General features: G+C 31.3%; 2 protein-coding genes across 2 annotated transcripts; both read left to right on the forward strand.

Annotated features, from left to right (window-relative positions):
- The first annotated feature begins 702 nt into the window (after window positions 1-702).
- LOC119676859 lies at window positions 703-4,035 on the forward strand. Its single transcript, XM_038088117.1, has 7 exons — window positions 703-719; window positions 1,041-1,201; window positions 1,626-1,827; window positions 2,003-2,254; window positions 2,311-3,245; window positions 3,349-3,558; window positions 3,635-4,035. The coding sequence occupies exons 1-7, from the start codon at window positions 703-705 to the stop codon at window positions 3,877-3,879; spliced, it is 2,022 nt and encodes a 673-aa protein (XP_037944045.1). The 3' UTR covers window positions 3,880-4,035.
- A 7,710-nt stretch (window positions 4,036-11,745) lies between these two features.
- LOC119681051 (parkin coregulated gene protein homolog) lies at window positions 11,746-13,463 on the forward strand. The gene is made up of 5 exons (XM_038094116.1): window positions 11,746-11,932; window positions 11,991-12,061; window positions 12,417-12,644; window positions 12,697-12,887; window positions 12,949-13,463. The coding sequence occupies exons 1-5, from the start codon at window positions 11,840-11,842 to the stop codon at window positions 13,218-13,220; spliced, it is 855 nt and encodes a 284-aa protein (XP_037950044.1). The 5' UTR covers window positions 11,746-11,839; the 3' UTR covers window positions 13,221-13,463.
- The last annotated feature ends 4,914 nt before the right edge of the window (window positions 13,464-18,377 follow it).

Below are 18,377 nucleotides of genomic sequence, written 5' to 3' on the forward strand. Positions count from 1 at the left end.
CACCAATTATATGCATCTTTATCAGAAGAGGAAATGACAATTTATTTTTGTAGCGACAAGTGAAGTTAATAAACTCCAGTTTTTTGTTGGCTTAATTGACTTTCATGTAAAACAGCTTTTAAGTCACTTGTCTCTAATACAGACTTTGTATTTTCTAACAAATAACAACTTTCGCAATTATTATCAAGTGGCTAACAAGCCCAAGCCCAAGCCATTTGTCGCGTTTAGAGCTTCTAACGTAATGAAATGAAAAGGCTTTGGCACTGTAAGTTCAGCTTAGAAATGAAAAGTCATCAAACAAACAACAGCAGCAAGACAACAAGCAAACAAAACAACACTTCTAAGTCGCTGTTTCCTCTTGCCTGGGCTAACTGAGCCCAAAATCCAAAACGCAGAACGCATTAGAAGCAAAAATCTTTTTAATTTAAAAGATTTTTCATTTATTTTTAAATTGCTTTTACTACCATAAACAATTACCTTTTCAAATGCTGGAAATATTTGTTGGCAATTTATTTATTTGCTGCACATTTCTTCTTATTTCTGTTGGTTTTGTTGGGGCAATTGTTGCTTCAACTTTTGTTGGAGCGGCCGACACATAAGTACTTGCTACAAATCAACGCTTAAATGGACGTCTGCGAAAATTTACTGCCGGAACAACAATGGCAGCAAATCTGTAAAAAAGTGTTGGAGCTGCAATAAAGGATGTTGCACCGTTTGTGGTAAGTGGAATTGTTGCTTGTGTAATGTTCCAATGACAATTATCTTAAGTCATGACAAATGTCGTCCTCAGTACCAGCACAGAAGTGGGCAAATCAATGTTAAAAAATGGAATGTTAAACCGGAGTGCAGTTGTTAGTTAGAAATTTAAACCTTTTTTCGCTCCTTTTAAGGCGTAGATTTAACCATCATAGATTTAACCATTGTGATTGTGATTCTATTTAACAAAAATTAATATCTCATACTACACCTTATTATCGAGGGACTAACTGAAGATTTTGACATGAATTGAATCTATAAAAAAATTCTTTTTGCTTTTGCAGCTATGTTTTTTCTGCTCCCGACAAGCTGTTGGATTCAATGCCGGGTACTTTGATGCTGACGGATTGCTTGGAGGCTTGCGAAAATAATGAGACGTGTCAATCGGCAAATTACGAAACTGGACTTTGTGTGCTCTTCACAGCTAATGCAGATCAATTACCAGGTAATCTTTATTCTATGTACCTATTCAATTGTATATATAGTTCTTTAAATAGTTTTCAATACAAATATAAATATTTTTAAAATGTGCTACTAGTAACTATTGTATTTGAAGTCCCACTTAGCAAAGAACATTAAAAAAACAATTATGATTAATTGATTATTATTAATTGATTATTATCACAGTTTCACATTTTTTTAAAAAAATGTATCCAACAATAGAAAATCCAAATCCAAATCCAAATCAAATACTTCAAATTTCAAAAGATATAAAGTAAAAGAAGAATTTCCTTGAATCAATAATAAATAAATAAAAATAACGTATCAAACTGTCTTATTCTTCACGAAGTTTTCTTTTAAGAAAGCTTACTCTCTATTAACATTTAAACAACACCACCTTTATTTTTGGTGAATTACCTTTTTGGCAGGTGCTCTTACGAAGTCCCAATTTCCTGTCTTCACTATTTATGCACAAAAGACATGCCTTGGTATACGTCCATGCGCTCGTGCTTGGAGTGTTGATCGTGTTCAAGGATTTAAATTGAAGGGACTGAAGAAGAAATCCGAGGAAGTGGCTTCTAGACACGATTGTGCAAGGTTATGCTTGGAAGAAAATGAATTTACTTGCAGGTAAGATATCTGATTCAAAATTTATTTGAACGCAAAAAAGTACTCTCCCAATTTGTTAAAAGTGAACATCTGCATAATTTTGAAACTAATATATATAACACATAGAATCAGTAAATAAATTAATTGAATATCTTTGCTTTATTGCCACATCTGCCACCACTAAATTTAAAATTAGATCTGCCAACTATCACATTGCGACTAATACCTGTGAACTTTCTGAAATGGATCGTTTCACTTTGGCTGGTGCTAGCGCCTTTCTACCAGAAGATGGTATTGACTATTTGGAAAACAGTTGTGCTGAAGAACCAAATAAGTTGTGTGAATTTAAACGCCTGAAGGGCAGAATACTTAAAACGGTTGACTCAGTTTATCAAGATGTGGCCAGTATAGATGAGTGTAGAGATTTGTGCTTAAATTCCCCCTATAGGTAAGCTTATAACATTTTTCCAAAGCGCTTTAATAAATTGCATCTCAATGGCACAGATGTCATTCATATGATTATGGTGATACTGGTGATATGGTCTGCCGTTTATCACATCATAATCGCGCCACACTAACCGATATACAAAATCCCTATTTGGATGTGCCTGAAGCTGCAACTTATGAGTTATCCTCCTGTTATAACGTAACTGTTGAATGTGGCTCTGGTGATATGATTGCACGTATACGCACCTCCAAATTATTCGATGGTAAAATCTACGCAAAAGGTTCACCAAAATCGTGTGCTGTGGATGTTAAAAAATCGCTTGATTTTGAAATACGTATGGGCTACCAGGATCTTGAATGCAACGTTCGTCAAACAAGTTCAGGTCGTTATATCAACGATGTAGTTATACAACATCATGACACAATTGTGACGTCATCTGATTTGGGATTGGCAGTTACTTGTCAATATGATATGACCAATAAATCAGTAACGAATGAAGTGGATCTAGGCATCAAGGGTGACATTGAGCCCGCATTGTCAGAAGAAGTCATTGTCGATTCACCGAATGTGATAATGAAAATCACTTCACGCGATGGTTCTGATATTATGCGTTCAGCTGAAGTCGGTGATCCATTAGCACTCAAATTCGAAATAGTTGACGAGCAAAGTCCTTATGAAATATTTGTGCGCGAATTGGTTGCTATGGATGGTAGTGATAATGCAGAAATTACTCTTATTGATTCAAGAGGTTGTCCAACAGATCACTTCATTATGGGTCCTATATACAAAAGCACATTCTCCGGAAAGGTATTATTGTCGCACTTCGATGCATTCAAATTTCCGTCTTCGGAAGTTGTGCAATTTCGAGCCTTGGTAACACCTTGTATGCCATCATGTGAGCCAGTGCAGTGTGAACAAGATGATTTAACTGGAGATTTAAAATCGCTGGATTCATTTGGACGCAGAAGACGGCGGTCGTTAAGTTTAACAGGTAAAAATTAACCCATCTGTCAATATAATTCCTCAGATTTTTATTGTGATTTTACTTGATGAAGTAAAGAAATAAACTAATTAATAAAATTTACAACTTTAAGCTACTTCTAATGATAATGTCAGCACCCGCTCTCGTCGTGACATAACAAAGAAGCCCAATTTAGATGATATGCTTTTAGTCCAGTCTATACAGATTACGGACAAATTTGGTTTTGATAAGCAGCAGCAGGGCAAACCCAAAGGTTACGATGTGAATGAAACTGTCTATGTTGCCAATGATCCTGAACACGCATATTGCGTTAATGGCATAGGTAATTTGAATTATTTGACTTTGTTTTAATTGTATTGTTAAAACACGATTTGTGTATATTCCCAAATAAATTTCAGCTCTTATCGTGGCTGGCACTGTGTTCCTGTTAGCTCAGCTAGTTGTCATTGCCATTTGGACCTACTTACACCAGAAACGCCGAAAACACATGCCCTATGTCGTCAATCAAGCCGGCAGCAGCGCTTCCGCCTTTGGTGCTTCTAGTACTTCTACCAGCACTACAATAGCCGCAAATGCACGCTCAGAGTCACTATCTAAACTATACGAGAGCAATTTTGCAGCACGACATGGACGTCAGTTTTAGGTGTACAACCATCAGCAACTGAATAACTACAGCAAAATAAGATCCACCTTTAAAAATAAGTTAAGGCATTTTTGAGGTTTAAATTTTTAATAGATATAATCAGTGAAGTTTATCATTGAAGATGATGGACTTAAAGACGAGTAATAAGAATTTTTAAACTAGACGCCATTAAATACTTATACTTATTTATTAATTTATTGAAAAATAATCAATTATTTATATACTTTATGGTATGAAGAATTAAAACATTTATGTTATAAGGGAAAAGTGCAAGACTTTTTAAATATATAATTAATTTATTAATTATAAGACTTATAAACTAATTATTAATTAAGCTAGTCATAAGTTGCAAATAATTTAAGAATAAACGACTGATATATATGACTACTTTTTACTTTCTTTTTTGCATTTGACAAATAAATATAAATAAATAATGCAAAATATATTTATAAAAACAACAACAACCAATAAATTAATTTTTTTTATAATAATTATATATTCTTCTAAACTCATATTAAATAATAAAAGTTCAGTTCATTTAAAATATTTATTAAATCAATGAAAATAAAGTGCAGTTAATAAATTGATATTACGATATTTGAAACGAATTAATCATTTTAATTAAAGATTTTAAACATTTTATAAAAAATTCTTAATAACAATTAACAATTTTAAATTAATAGTTTAAAATTTATAACTTATAATAAAAATCATTATAATCATCACATTTATAACTAATAAATAAAATAATAAAACTAATTTAAAAGAAATTAATAGAAGATGAAGAAGAGTCTTGTATAATAATAATAGAAGCCATGAAGATTTCTAAATGAATTTTAGTATACTTATATTAAAATGATATTTTTATAATATTTATTAATGCAATTCTGAAATTAATTAAAATAAAATTTTATTATTATTAATAATGTGCTAGTAATATTAGGTCATTCAAAATGACTCATACGACATTAACACATAAGTTTTATTAATAATAACGATTTAATTATAATTAGAAAAATTAAGTTAATGAAGTAATATTTTAAACTTAATAAATTATTTAATATTTTAGCTAAAAATCATTAAATCAAATATATTTCTATTAATTAACGACTTGGTGTTAAGTTTTGGTGCTTTAAATAAACAAAATTTTAATTAAAAATTATTACTTATATTTAAAAGTTTAATGGCATATAATGAAATAATAGGAGTGTAATTTTTTTATAGGAAAGCACTTAATGTTCAATTAATAAATCAATACGCAATGAAACTAATATATAAATATTTTATAATAAATAAATAATGTAAAGTCAACGAAGTTTATCTTGCTGCTTTTAATAAATAAAGGAATAGATTTCTATACATCTGTATACCGAGTGTTTTTCTCCAGATTATTGTGTTGTGACCAGTATTCCGAATAAACTGAAATTAAAGGTTTAATGCGGTAAGGATATAGTTTGCTAGGCTAAAATAGAAAGTGTAAGTATTCTTAATTTTTTGAAGTATCATTAGAATATGTTGAACTTCTTTTCCACTTTGCAAAAAAGAGATTAGAGTGAACATATACCTTCCATCGAGTACCAGCATTCTTGGCTGCCAATTATATGATTTCCACCCAATATGGCAACTTTGCTGGAAAGAAAGAAGCAAGCAAAACTAGATTTTTTTTCTATTGAGTTGGACCATGTCATACATATTATGTGACGTTATCAACAAGATCTATTATGATTAAATATATTTAGAAATTTATATATCCATCCAGACAGAATGCATTTCTAAACATTACAATATGGTTAACCGAAGAGAAACTTTCTATATTTTTAATAAAATAATTTTTTAATGTCTACTCAAGCTTAAACTATATGCAAAAAAGTTTCCCAACAATTGTGTCATAACTATCTATTTAAATATGTTAGATGAATTCGTAGAACAAGTTATATTATTTGAAATTATAAGAGTCTACTATTCATAATAGACTAAATTATATATAATACCCATATTATGTATAGTTTCAGGAGCATCTTTTTCAATTCTATTGAGTTGTTTTTTGGTTTTAAGAGGTATATGTTATAGTGTTCATTGTTTCCATGGCATGGATATCACTGCAATTAGAATAGATAGATACAACAGTTTGGTTTCCTTAAACTGTTCCTTTTCAATTGAAGATATGAATGTGAATCTGAAAAATAAATGATTTTAATAAGATACTGTCACATACTTTGTGGTAATTTGTTGTTAATGGTATGGTAATGCTTAGTTAAATGGTGGGAGTTGAGCAAAGTATCGTGCTAATATTCAAAATCCTAAAAATCTTGGCGTTTCAATGCTGGCACAACTATTGCTAGGTTTGTCTCGACAAATTATCAAAACTTACTTCCGAAAGACCCAATGTCTCATAGAGGACATTTGTTGATGTATTTCATGTCCAAAACAAGAGAACGTTAATTAGCTGGGTCCAAAACAACTTTACTGTATGAAAATTTGATTGAAATTTATTTTGTAGCACTAAGTACTTTTACTTCGAGAACAACAAAATGGATAACCCTGTTTATATGTTGTATGACTACTTATTTTTCTATACTTATTTTCTAAGTATAGAATTTGTTTTTAGCAGATTTGTTATAAATTTTTTTTTTATATCGGGTATTTTTTTTAACTGCATGAGAACTATTGATATCGGTAACTAGTTTCATAGAGAATGTTAAACTGTGTTGACATTTCTATCCCAATGCTTCTAAATTGTGGAAATTTACTTTGAAAAAAATAAGTCTGGAGCGAAGATAATCCTCAATCTGCTAATAAATCACCATTACATCCATTAAAATTGACTATTTAATGCAATGTAAACCGCATCATCAACCGCTGGCGGCAGCATCGGTCCTTATTTCTATCGAAATGAGAAAGGTGCTGCCGTTTCGGTGAAGAGCGAGCACTATCGAGCCTTATTGACTAAATTTTTGTTTCCGAAAATAAATCAGTTTAATATCGACTATATTTGGTTCCAACAAGATCGCCGCTTTCAATACAACGCACTTAACAATCGAGCTATTGCCAAATTAATTTGGTAACAACTTTATTTCAAAAAGTGGTCCTGTTAACTGGCCTCCTCGTTCGAGCGATTTATCTCCTCTCGATTATTTTTATGGGACTATGTTTAGTCATTGGTTTAGGATGACAATCGATAAACCACCAACTCTTGAAGCATAGGAAGCCAATGTTTATGCCACCATTAACGTGGCATGCCATCACATATATTGCAAAAAGTAGTTAAAAATGGAACTGATCGAATGGACCATGTAACTCGTACCCGAGGCGGACATATGCCAGTAATCATATAAAAAAAATTAATGCCATGAAATTATCTATCAGATTGTAATAAAAAAATTTTATTTCAATGATATTTCCGTTTTGTATTATCATTTTAAGTTCTTAAGCAGCGAAAAGAACATCCGATACAAGAATGCGTTTTACAGCATCCATAAAAAGTTCTCTGTTGTCATTTATATGATTCTTGTAAAACAAAAAGGAAATAAAAGCTTTTCAATGTAATTGTATTTAAAATTCAATTAAACACAATTTTATGTTCTGTCTATGTTCCATGGTCTCATGCCAGGAGACAATGCTATTATAGCAGGTACTTATATGCGAAGGTTTCAGCTCATTACTGCCATAATATTACAATATTACCATAATTTGCATTAAAAATAGCGTACTTCGCATGCAAACCATAGCAATGCGTATTGTTGCATGCCTCATTTATGGCTGCACTTGTTAATGCTAATAAATTTTTGTTACTGGCCAACCTACGATGTATCGAACCACCACGTTGTGTAGCCGAAGACAACAGAGCAGACGAAATGAGTTTTAGGGAAGTTTGCTAAGACCCTACTGTTCTGAGCAGATATTAAAGCGATATAGATGATTTAATGGCTTATGTAAATATTATGCAAAGCTGTAAATGCTGTAAATGCTGTAAATGCCGCAAATGTTAATACAGAGACACACACTTAAGGGCTTAAAAGGAAGTTTGGAGTGCGGCTAATAGTAATAATTAAATATTTACAACTGGACTTATTAGGAATGGCATCGATAGTTGAGACAGTACCACATAGTTACATAATCGCATTTACAATCGAATTTCAATAGAAAACAATTTCTCACTCCTCGGGCAAAAGCCGTAATCAGTAATAACTCGGAATTTAATTACAAAACTCGTTTAAATCCACTTTGAAACGTAATTTTAAACTAATTTACTTTTAATATCCCCAGAGCTGCAGGGCTCGAGCAATAATCGTAATAATTTTCTTCTTTTGTGTGATTTTTTGCTCTTGCCGTTGCGGCTGGTTAACAATGAAATTGGTTACACCACACCTGATTGGGCTGCGGTGCCCAGAAGTGTTAATCGGCTGCTTTATGCTTGGTTGGTTGCCTTGGCGGATCTTTTACAGCAGCAGAAATATTTTCTAATTAATTTTTAGGCATCTTTACGTTCTTTCTCCGACCAACGGTACAGTACGAAAACGACAAACGATAAGTTTGCAGCTGCACAGGCCTATAAAGCTGTAAACTGAGTCAACTTGCAGCTTTTGAGCGCTACTCTCATAAAGCAAGCTAAACTCTGGCTGACATGGGTGACAGATTTTATGCAAATTATTTCTGGCTATAGATACTTCTAAATATTGAGAGTTGCAATAATTATTGCATTAGTAGTTTAGTCTCCTCTCGTGGTATTAATTTATTCAGTTTTGTGCATAAATATGCAATATTTGCAAGAAGTGCTACTTCCACTGTGCAACTAAGCAAGATACGCAATGAACCAAGTCAATTGAACTAGCAATTGCTTTCGGACTCGTATGCGATCATGATAATATCTGCTTCCCCATTAAAACGTTATATTTGTTACATTTGCACAGCGGCTTATATGTTATTTTTCTCATGGTTAAGTAGGTAATTAGTATTATTGACAAATACACAGCTAATTAACGTTCTCTTGTTTTAATAATCACATGTCGGCAATATTTTCCCATGCAAGCAGCTAGCTTTATGTCAGAACTTTAAGTTCGAAGTACAAAAAAATATTCTTACTGTTATCAAATTGAAAGTGGTGTGAAAAAACATTAACTAGAGTAAGAACAGTTCTTAATTAATTTGTTAACTAAGTTCTAGTTTATTAAATTTTTTACAAATGATCATTTTTCTTTTAGCTGTAAATGTAACGATCAATAACTTTCATGTCTAGCAGTCAAATGATCATGAGAGAGGAAGTATCCCAAATTGCTTTTGAGACTGCCAAATTTTACAACATAATTTGTGTAACTCATTTTAGCTCATTAATTATTCTTAAACATTAACCTTAAGTTGAATTTAATATTTTGTAAGAAAGCAAAGTTCTTTAGTCTTTTGTACAGTACTTAAATGTTATGCATTGGTAAGTTCTTTAAGATTCAAACAGATTCTGATTCTAAGCTTTTGCTTAATAGTAGAGTATTTGTAGTTTGAATTATAAGATTATTAAATAAATTTCAGATTTTATTTATCTTCAATATTTAAAATTTTAAACATATGCACCTAAGTAACTAAGTAAATTTTTGTGCTGAAATGGGTCGAGAAAATAATGATATAGTACGAATGTGTAGTAATTTATGTAGTCACATTTGAAAGTAAAACTTTTAACTGCAAGAACTTTAAGTGATTCAATGAAATATAGTGCAGCCTACTCTATATTTTTAATAAATTCCGGACTCTTTACTCGAAAAAATATTTAAAAAAAAGGTAAAAGGTAAATACGTTTAATTGTAAGTCATACTTAAGCACAAATAATTATTTCTTAGAGGCAGAGCAATTTACTGTCAAGAATTACTTAGTTTTATGTCTTTATTGGGTCACTAAAGGTACTAGCTGAGCTGAAAGAATTCAATGCCGTCAGCCAAATACATACGAAGGTTTTATTAGAAAGCTGTTAAATATAAATAAAATATCCAAGTTGCAGTCTACGTTATCTGCCAATAGGCACTGGTATACGAAATGTGAATTTATTATGAATTTAACCTTAAATTGTTAGAAAAGTTTGGATTGGAAGAAGCCTATAGCAGGATAAAAAGCAGAAAACCCTATATAAATGTCAATAGCATAAAAAGTCTATAACGTACAATACATTCGTTGAACATTATATTAAGACGCTAAGAGCGAAGAGTCACAGAAATAATATTAAGAGTATTAAGAGTGCAGTACCAGGCTAAAAGCATTTACAACGTCTTCATGAAATAGTTTTATGTTAAGGTATTGCACTTTGTGCCTAAGAATATTATATGGATTCCTTCAGGTATTATTTTGTATAATTAATACAAATATATTTTATAGTGCAACGCTTCGATTGTGGTTAAGAACGCACTAACAGACAAGACCGCAGCGTATCCCATGGCTGTCCATCAAGCGGGTGGCATTTAGTTGAGGCGCCATAAATGGACAAAGCCTCCGACCTTCGTTCAATAGTCGTACGCAGTTGCGATTTTCCACGCAAGTTTTTACTCTTTTAATGCCATAATAAAAACTGAAATCGAAACGTAGAATCTATAAAATTAATTATATTAACAGGTTGAAATTAAAGCGCTGCCAAATCACACTTTTTGTTTCTGTTTATTGTTTATTGCTCCACTGCAGTTGGTACTCGATTGGCTTCGGATGTGTAAAATTCAGCTTAAATTTTTAATGTTCTTGTAATTTGTTCCTTGCTGATGCGTCCAGCAGAACTTTGTCCTTCTAAGCTTATATGTGCTTATAAGGTTTCTTCTCTTAATGCATTTACCACTTTACCACTTTACCATTTTTCTTTTTATTTATGTTCTTTGTGGTTGTTTTGTTGACTATAAGTCCAAGGCCACTTAAGTTCTTGTCATCAATTTACTAATCTTTTTGCCACTACACTCCGTTTATTCCCTTCTCAGTTGGAATCTATCTACTTTATTTCACTTTGGTACTAAATTTACCAAGACACTAACTATTTTTAGCAGTTCGGCACATGTTAAAGATGCACACGTCCCCTACTGCGGTATTCCACTTGATTCCATATAAGTTTTTTTGTAGTGTTGTTATTTTTATTGAACAATGCGATTTGTAATTGTAATGCATGGAAAATGGCACCAATTCTGGCTTCTGCATCAATTCCGATGCAGCTGATGCAGTTGATGCAGCTGATGTTGTTAAATGTTGGATATCGGATGAGTGCAAATGGAACTGTATACATAATGAGCTTGGAGTGTCAACCGTAGTCCATTTGTGTAAGTGTTGATGTGAGTTTTTATTAATTGACAGGCAAATCGCATTCAACTTCCAACTTTATAATTTCATTACTTTGAGTTTTAGTTTAAATAAAGAGTTAAAAAAATTACTTGAGAGATGTGAAAAATTATTAAAAAAGTTCTACAAATGACATAGTATTAGTCACATAAGAGATCCAATACATTTCACAATGGCATTGATGCTTTAAATAACCTCCCATCAGTTTTAAGGGATTTCTTTGTAAAGTTGAATAGTATTTCGAATGGTCAAGAGATCATTATCAAACATAAAAGATATATTATTATTAAGAGTGTTTCAAGTAGAAGGTAGATATCTTTTTTACAAAGCTTATTTAACTTAATGGATGTTTATTTTATAAATATATATTCGTCTTACACTTACCTGACTAGGACAAGGAAGTCTAGATATATTCTTCAGTACATATAATTTGTATATCATTTGTTCGTAAAAATTTTAACTTAGCAATCGCTTGTTTATGTTTAAGAAATCCAAAAAAACATGCAGTTTATTTTATTTTAAATAAATTTTGAAATCCTTGTTTTGTTGTGTGTTGTGGATTAATTTATTAATTAGTTTTTGTTAATTATTTCGGCGTAGTCAGTAGCATTTTAGTGTGCAGTTTCCACATTTTAACGTAAATTTAGTAATATAAATTTTCGTCAAAATGTTGAAAAAGGAAGAACCACCCAAGAACCCCATTAAAATGTCTACTGTTTCCGGAAAGCTATGTCGTGAAATGTTGCGTGCCCATAGACAGGTGAGTAAAGAAATTTCTTCAAATTTTAGTCAAACTACTCATTTCGTTTATTTATTAGGCGCCAAGAGTTGTACCAGCTTTTTCCTATCAAGCTTTACAAAAGAATACAATTGTTCTTCCTCCACCCAAGTAAATGCAATTCCTCTAATTTTTTTCGTATTATATAAATATATATATTGTAAAAAATGATAGTGGTAATAGAATAGGTGAAATTCATAACCCCTTGGTATATCTATGTATCTCTTTTTTATCCATATGTTCATCCGTATTATTACATGATACAGAACCGCTATCTGTCTTTATTTTTTCCCGACAAATTTGACCCGGTTTCACAACATTTTATATTTACTTGATAATATGAAATGATAAAAGGAAATTTGTCCCAACATATACAATTTAAAAAGCGATAAAAAGTTCTTTTAAGTAAACAGTTTCTATGCATTCTTTTCAAAACCATTATCTAAACCTTTTGAGACTTTCGCAGAATTAATGTTTACCAAGCACGTCCAGTTAAGCAAACGAATTTCGAAATTTATGTTCTTCGTGGAGATATTCCTGTTGTCAAAGCTACTCAAAAAAAGCGTACTGAGCGTACTGCGGACAACAAAATCGAGAAAAGTGAGCGGATTAAAGGCAGTCCATATTTGCTGAAATGGTTATGCCCACCTCAAAACTTAGATTATTGCTACTATTTTCCAATTTTTATAGATGGGTAAATTAAACATCTTACTGCAGGTGAATAACTCTAAATATGCATTATTCAGACTTGCAGATAATAAGCCAGAACTACGCCTACTGGCAAAATATGCCGCCATTGATTTAATAAACAAAGGTCCCAACAAAATATTACCAGTATTGCCCCGTGTTATATTGCCATTTAAGAGAGCATTCAATACTCGACGTAAAACTATTATTATTGATGCTCTTAAGGTCTTACAGGAGATGGTGCGTGTTGGTTAGTAGAAATAATACTCGCATATTTATAGATAAATTTCTTTTTTGCTTGTACCGAACAGCTCCTTGTGTTGGACAGGCTTTAGTACCTTACTATCGACAATTACTGGGTGTATGCAATCTCTATAAAAATATGAATGTGAATCTTTTGGATGGCGTTGAAGCGGATCGTTCCAAACGAATTGGAGATGTGATTGAGGATACCTTAAAACTGTTGGAACAATGTGGTGGCCCTACAGCTTACTTGAATATTAAATACATGATTCCGACTTATGAAAGTATGGTTTCTCCAAAGTGCGGTATGGAAGATTTCGATCCAATTTATGGAAGATAGTAACCTTCAGACTTTAAATTGATATGTTACATGTTGATTTTTTTATAATGATATGCACACTAAATGCACTAAAATTACAAAAAAATCACAAGTCAACTGCTTATGTAAATTCAAAGTTTCAGCTAAAATTCATTTATTTTTCAATATAAATCAAAGACTACGCCGAAGTCAATGTGTCTGTGCGTATCCTTGTTACTTTTTTATATATAATATATATTTTTTTATAATAAACCGAATTCATTGCATGTGTGAGTTGTAAATAAGATATTTTCATAAGCACTTATCTTTTATTCTTTTTAGAAAATTAAAATTGATTACGTTATGAATTCATTAACAGTCCTTTATAAGATAAAAACATGTTTGGTATATCCAGTAACATGCTCTTCCTTTTCCTTATTTGAAAACATGTAAATAATGGTTTATATTTAGGTTATTCAATTTATAATTTCTCTTTACAACTAATATAATACACAATTATGCATGAAATAAAATTACACCTTCAAGATATGATCAAGTGATATTTATATGAAATACTAAGAAATAAAAATATATTAAATTCTTTAAATAATTAAGTATAAGTTTATTTTTATTAAAATAACTTTCTCATTACTTATTTACTTACTTGCTTGTTCCACCGAAGCCGTGATCATGGCCAACGTCGTCCTTCAGCGGTCAATCCAAACATCTTTTTCTCTGGAATGTTTCTCTCTAATATCGGAATGAATTAGTTCATCTCCAACACAAACTATATTAAATAAATATTAGTATATACTCAATTATTACATGACTTCTGAACTTAATTATACAGTCTCATCTTAGTAGTTACTTTCTTAAAACTTCTTGTTTGATAAAGTTTGACAAATTATTATGCGGAGACTTATGTTCAAGCACCGTTCATTAACTTTTTATTTATATACTATGTTATATCTATCTAAAATATAAATTCATTAAACATTGATAACAAAATGAAACACCATGGAGCAAATGTAGCTAACTCTGCCAATAAATCAAATTAGGACGTATCGTTACCCACTAATGTACCTGGAAAATCCAATCATTCGTGCAATTTATGGACTGATATCTTCTTCAAAAATGATGTCATAGTTAGTGACGCCCGTAGCAGAGTTATAAACATTGTGCATTTTTCTATGCTCAAACCAGCATTATTATAATGAGATTATGCTATATCTATATTGTTTGATAAATCAACTTCTGATTAAAACAAGAGTTTGCTGAAAATATTGTCTCTCTAAATGGAGGTTAGCGTGCCTTCTTACAATATGTTATTTCAGTGGTATGTTTACAGTCCTTGGTATATATGGACAAGCCAGTAACACTTCTGGCGTTCATCAAGTGTACAATTTATGAGATATAGAATTACATTTAAGCACATTTAAAAGAACACCTTAGTAATAAATTCATTCATTATTTCTTATTATAAATTTTTAATGATAACACTTTCCCATAGTTTAGACAATTTTTCGACTAATATTCTATCATAAATGTGTATTTCAATCATATACCATATAGTACACATATAGTTTTTTTCATTTAACTCTAAACTCTATTTACTTTGAAGTATACATATATATACAATATATATAATGTTTATTGATATAATTATCGAATGCTTAGTTTTAGCATTTGTAGTTTTTTAATTGTGTGACGCATTTTTTTTGGTATCAATAAACTAAACGTCCTTTGTCTTTACAAACATTAAGGATATGAAGACTCTTTCAACTCTCAAATTTATTGTCTCATTGTTGGCTATAAATGTACTTCCATGTACTGAATTACTTGAAACCAAATATAGACTCCGCAATGACAGAACTCGATGTATGATATATTGCCTGTGTACATTTTTAGTATCTGTAATCCATTTTCATGTCATTGAACATTCCCTACGAAGTACAAACATTTCAATTTTGAGCTTTGTTTACTGTAGCACTGAGATATATGACTAAGCAAAACATCGACCCAGTAACCCTGATAGGCGGCAATCGTGCCTCGTATTGTTAAAAATGAATCGTATATCATCAACTTTTTAGCAAATATTTTGCCGATAAACATTGTAATGAAATATCTGCGCACTCGATATTAAGGCATGTCATAATGTCAGTAAAAGTATTCGTATTGTTTATCAAATATAAATATTAAGTTAAACAATAAAAATAAGACATAAGTATTATTGGAAATTAGTTTCGTACCGCTTAGGGAAGTCTCTTCCGTAAGTGATCAGAAGAAAAAGCGCTATAAGTGCTGCTGCACCAGTTTGAAAGTCCAAAAAAAGGTGAATATGAATTGTAATGTATCAGTATCAATATGGTCACGACATTACTTATGCCACACTCAGTGTTTCCACTACGTAGCCATGGTATATGGTAACCTAATCGGCTGCGTGCGTCCTAGCAACGCTTTATGAAGATTATTGAATTATGAGCATACGTACTAATTTCATATCGGCGGCGGCATATAAAAAGTCTGTCTAATAAAATTTATGTAGCTTGCATTATTGGTTGCAGTACGTTGCGAATGGGAAATCGTAGCAATATTAACAATTGTCAATTTATAATTGAATGAAGCCATTTGGTGCTTTGGTAGCGTAGTTCACGTATTTCCAATAATTTGCACAAAAGCAATTCAACTGACATTTTTCATATTGTTTTTGCGGTAGTTTCGACGATTATTGTTAATAGAAATATCAGCTGAACGTTTCTCATATGCATTGTATATATGTTAAATGACATTAAACTGCAGCTGCAATCGGTGCGGCAACATCTGACAATTATTGTATATCGCCAACGTTGAATATTGTAATAGCGTGTTTTATTAAATTTAAAATGCCAACAATAACATAAATTCCACTGCAACACGCTTTGAATATGCGATGCATGCAACATTTCTGCAATTTCTGCAAGTGCCACTATTGCAGTCAAGTCTTATTAATGAACTGCGAACGCGTGTGCAACACCAATCGACAGCTTGTGCCTTGGCTGCAAAGACACCTACCAGAATGCCATATCCGTCCGCACAATAAGTATCTGGTCAGAAAGTAAGTGAACGGTAGCATCAGGGCAGTGTAGTTACGATTAAAGTGGAAAATGGTGAGGCGAATTGCGCATACTGCTCCAAGTAGGCTTTAGCGCCACAATGTGTTGCACCGCCGACCGAGTGCATTTTGTAAAAGTCGGCATATTGGCATAACAAAAACGGTACACTAAAAAAATTAATTTCTCAGTACACAAATGAGCAAAAGTAAATTAACAGAGAGCATAGAAAAGGTGTTACGTTGCGATAAAATCAATCTTTCTTATCTACATAAAGCGTAGAAATTCCGACCGAGCGAACATTTGTTGGAATTGTCAGAGACCTGGCAGCACCACAGAATCTGCCTCCACAGAAATCTGCATCGCGCTGCTCATATCTTATCACCAAATGCAAGCACAGTTAGTTTTTATTAACAGTAACTCCGATAATAAATAGTTTGTGGATTTGGTCTTTTGGTAAAAATAATTAATGAAAATATTTATGGCAAATGTTTCAAATTCGAAGTGGTGTGCAACTCGCAATTCCAAACATTGAAGCTTATTTTGTGGCTAATTTATAATTCCACAATTACAACTACAAGAAACGAAAAAAGTGTCTACATGAAACTCCATGATCCGAACCAATGGAATTATTATTTTATTGTTTCAGAGTATGTTCTTAGTGCTGTTAGTAAGCACTACGCTATTTATTTTATTATGTGTGTATAAATATTTGAGTCAAATTGTGCATTAATTGCGGAAGTGATGTTAAGAGATTTAATATAAATTCAATTTTCATTTTAATATTACGTATATAATATTGAAGCATATAAATATCCAAAATTAAGTTTACTTCGTAATAAAAACATTTATTATATTGCTGGTTTATGACTTCGTTATAATATAATAAGCATTCTAACTAAACTTTAAGTCATCAAGTACGGCTTTGGGTCGGTTGGTTAATTAACACTGACTCTAAATTGGGCAGGGTATAAGTTTAACACTTAAAACTTGTAATCTCAATAAATAATTTACGAATAATTTAAGATTATAAGAAGTATCTCTATAAAGTCCACTGGTTATGGGTGTTTGGCAATACTCGAAACAACTATTATAATCAATCCAAAAATCAGTTAATAAAATAATAAAAAAATTTGTTGTAATTCACTAGCGTTCAAAAAACCTTTTTACCTATTAAAAATAGTTTCTATTAAGAAAATAGAGTTTTTCATCATAATTGACTTTAAAATCAAATTTCAATGTTTGGATTAATTTCTTTAGTAAATAATATTAAAAACCTTTTACCAGTTAAAGTTTCATTTAAAGTTTTTTCAAAAAAACAAAACCTTCAGGGAATATCTAAAGGATTAATTTTAAAGATTGTGAAGGCTTTATATTTGAAATAATATATGAATTTATACTGGCGTATAGCACAAGCCTATTATAATTTGTGGAAGTTAAAAAAAATTTTTGTTTAAAAAATAAATGTTAGTAATAACCTTCACTTCACTTAGCATATCGTAAGTCCAATGACCATTGCATATTCCAAAAAGAAGTTTATGACAAAAAGCTGTATAAGCAATTTTCCATAAAAATTTTATTTCATCTTGAACTTTGACATCATGTGAACACATTGCAGCCTTGAAAATTTGAATTTTCTAGTTCCTTTCAATTTCGAAACCATTTTTATTTGAATTTTCATTTGGTTCTGGTATTTTTTCATACGTGTATGCACATTTCAAGGCAAGGTAAGCATAACACCTCGAAAACCAAATTTTTAATTTTGCAATGCAAAAACTACAAAGTTAAGCGAGAGTTTTCATATGGAATTGAAATTCCCTTTAGGTTTTTAACTTTATCGCTTTAGAATAGAAAAATACCAAAAACCAAGCAAAAGCGTTCGAATTGATTAGTTTTAGTAAATTTCTCAGTCTGTGACACGTCCACTATACATTTTAAAGAATATGACCTTAAGGTATCCATTAGGTAGGTACTTAATTCTTCTCTTCTATGTTTGTTTTTAATTAGTAGAAATATATTCATAATATGACAAATTTTTAATATAAGTTTTACAGACTTAAAATTTATTTCACTTCAATGATTCTGCAATCTCATTTAAGACTTAGATTTG

This window comes from Teleopsis dalmanni, chromosome 2 (assembly GCF_002237135.1).
Source record: "Teleopsis dalmanni isolate 2A chromosome 2, ASM223713v2, whole genome shotgun sequence".
In the NCBI taxonomy this organism is placed as follows: domain Eukaryota; kingdom Metazoa; phylum Arthropoda; class Insecta; order Diptera; family Diopsidae; genus Teleopsis; species Teleopsis dalmanni.

Excerpts from the sequence above, each read along its gene's own strand:
- LOC119676859 (XM_038088117.1), top strand. Across the intron at positions 1,202-1,625 it reads TAATGCAGATCAATTACCAG|GTGCTCTTACGAAGTCCCAA; the intron begins GTAATCTTTATT and ends CCTTTTTGGCAG. Across the intron at positions 2,255-2,310 it reads TGCTTAAATTCCCCCTATAG|ATGTCATTCATATGATTATG; the intron begins GTAAGCTTATAA and ends TCAATGGCACAG.
- LOC119681051 (XM_038094116.1), top strand. The coding sequence starts at position 11,840 with ATGTTGAAAAAGGAAGAACCACCCAAGAACCCCATTAAAATGTCTACT. Across the intron at positions 11,933-11,990 it reads TGTTGCGTGCCCATAGACAG|GCGCCAAGAGTTGTACCAGC; the intron begins GTGAGTAAAGAA and ends TTTATTTATTAG. Across the intron at positions 12,645-12,696 it reads TTTCCAATTTTTATAGATGG|ACTTGCAGATAATAAGCCAG; the intron begins GTAAATTAAACA and ends TGCATTATTCAG.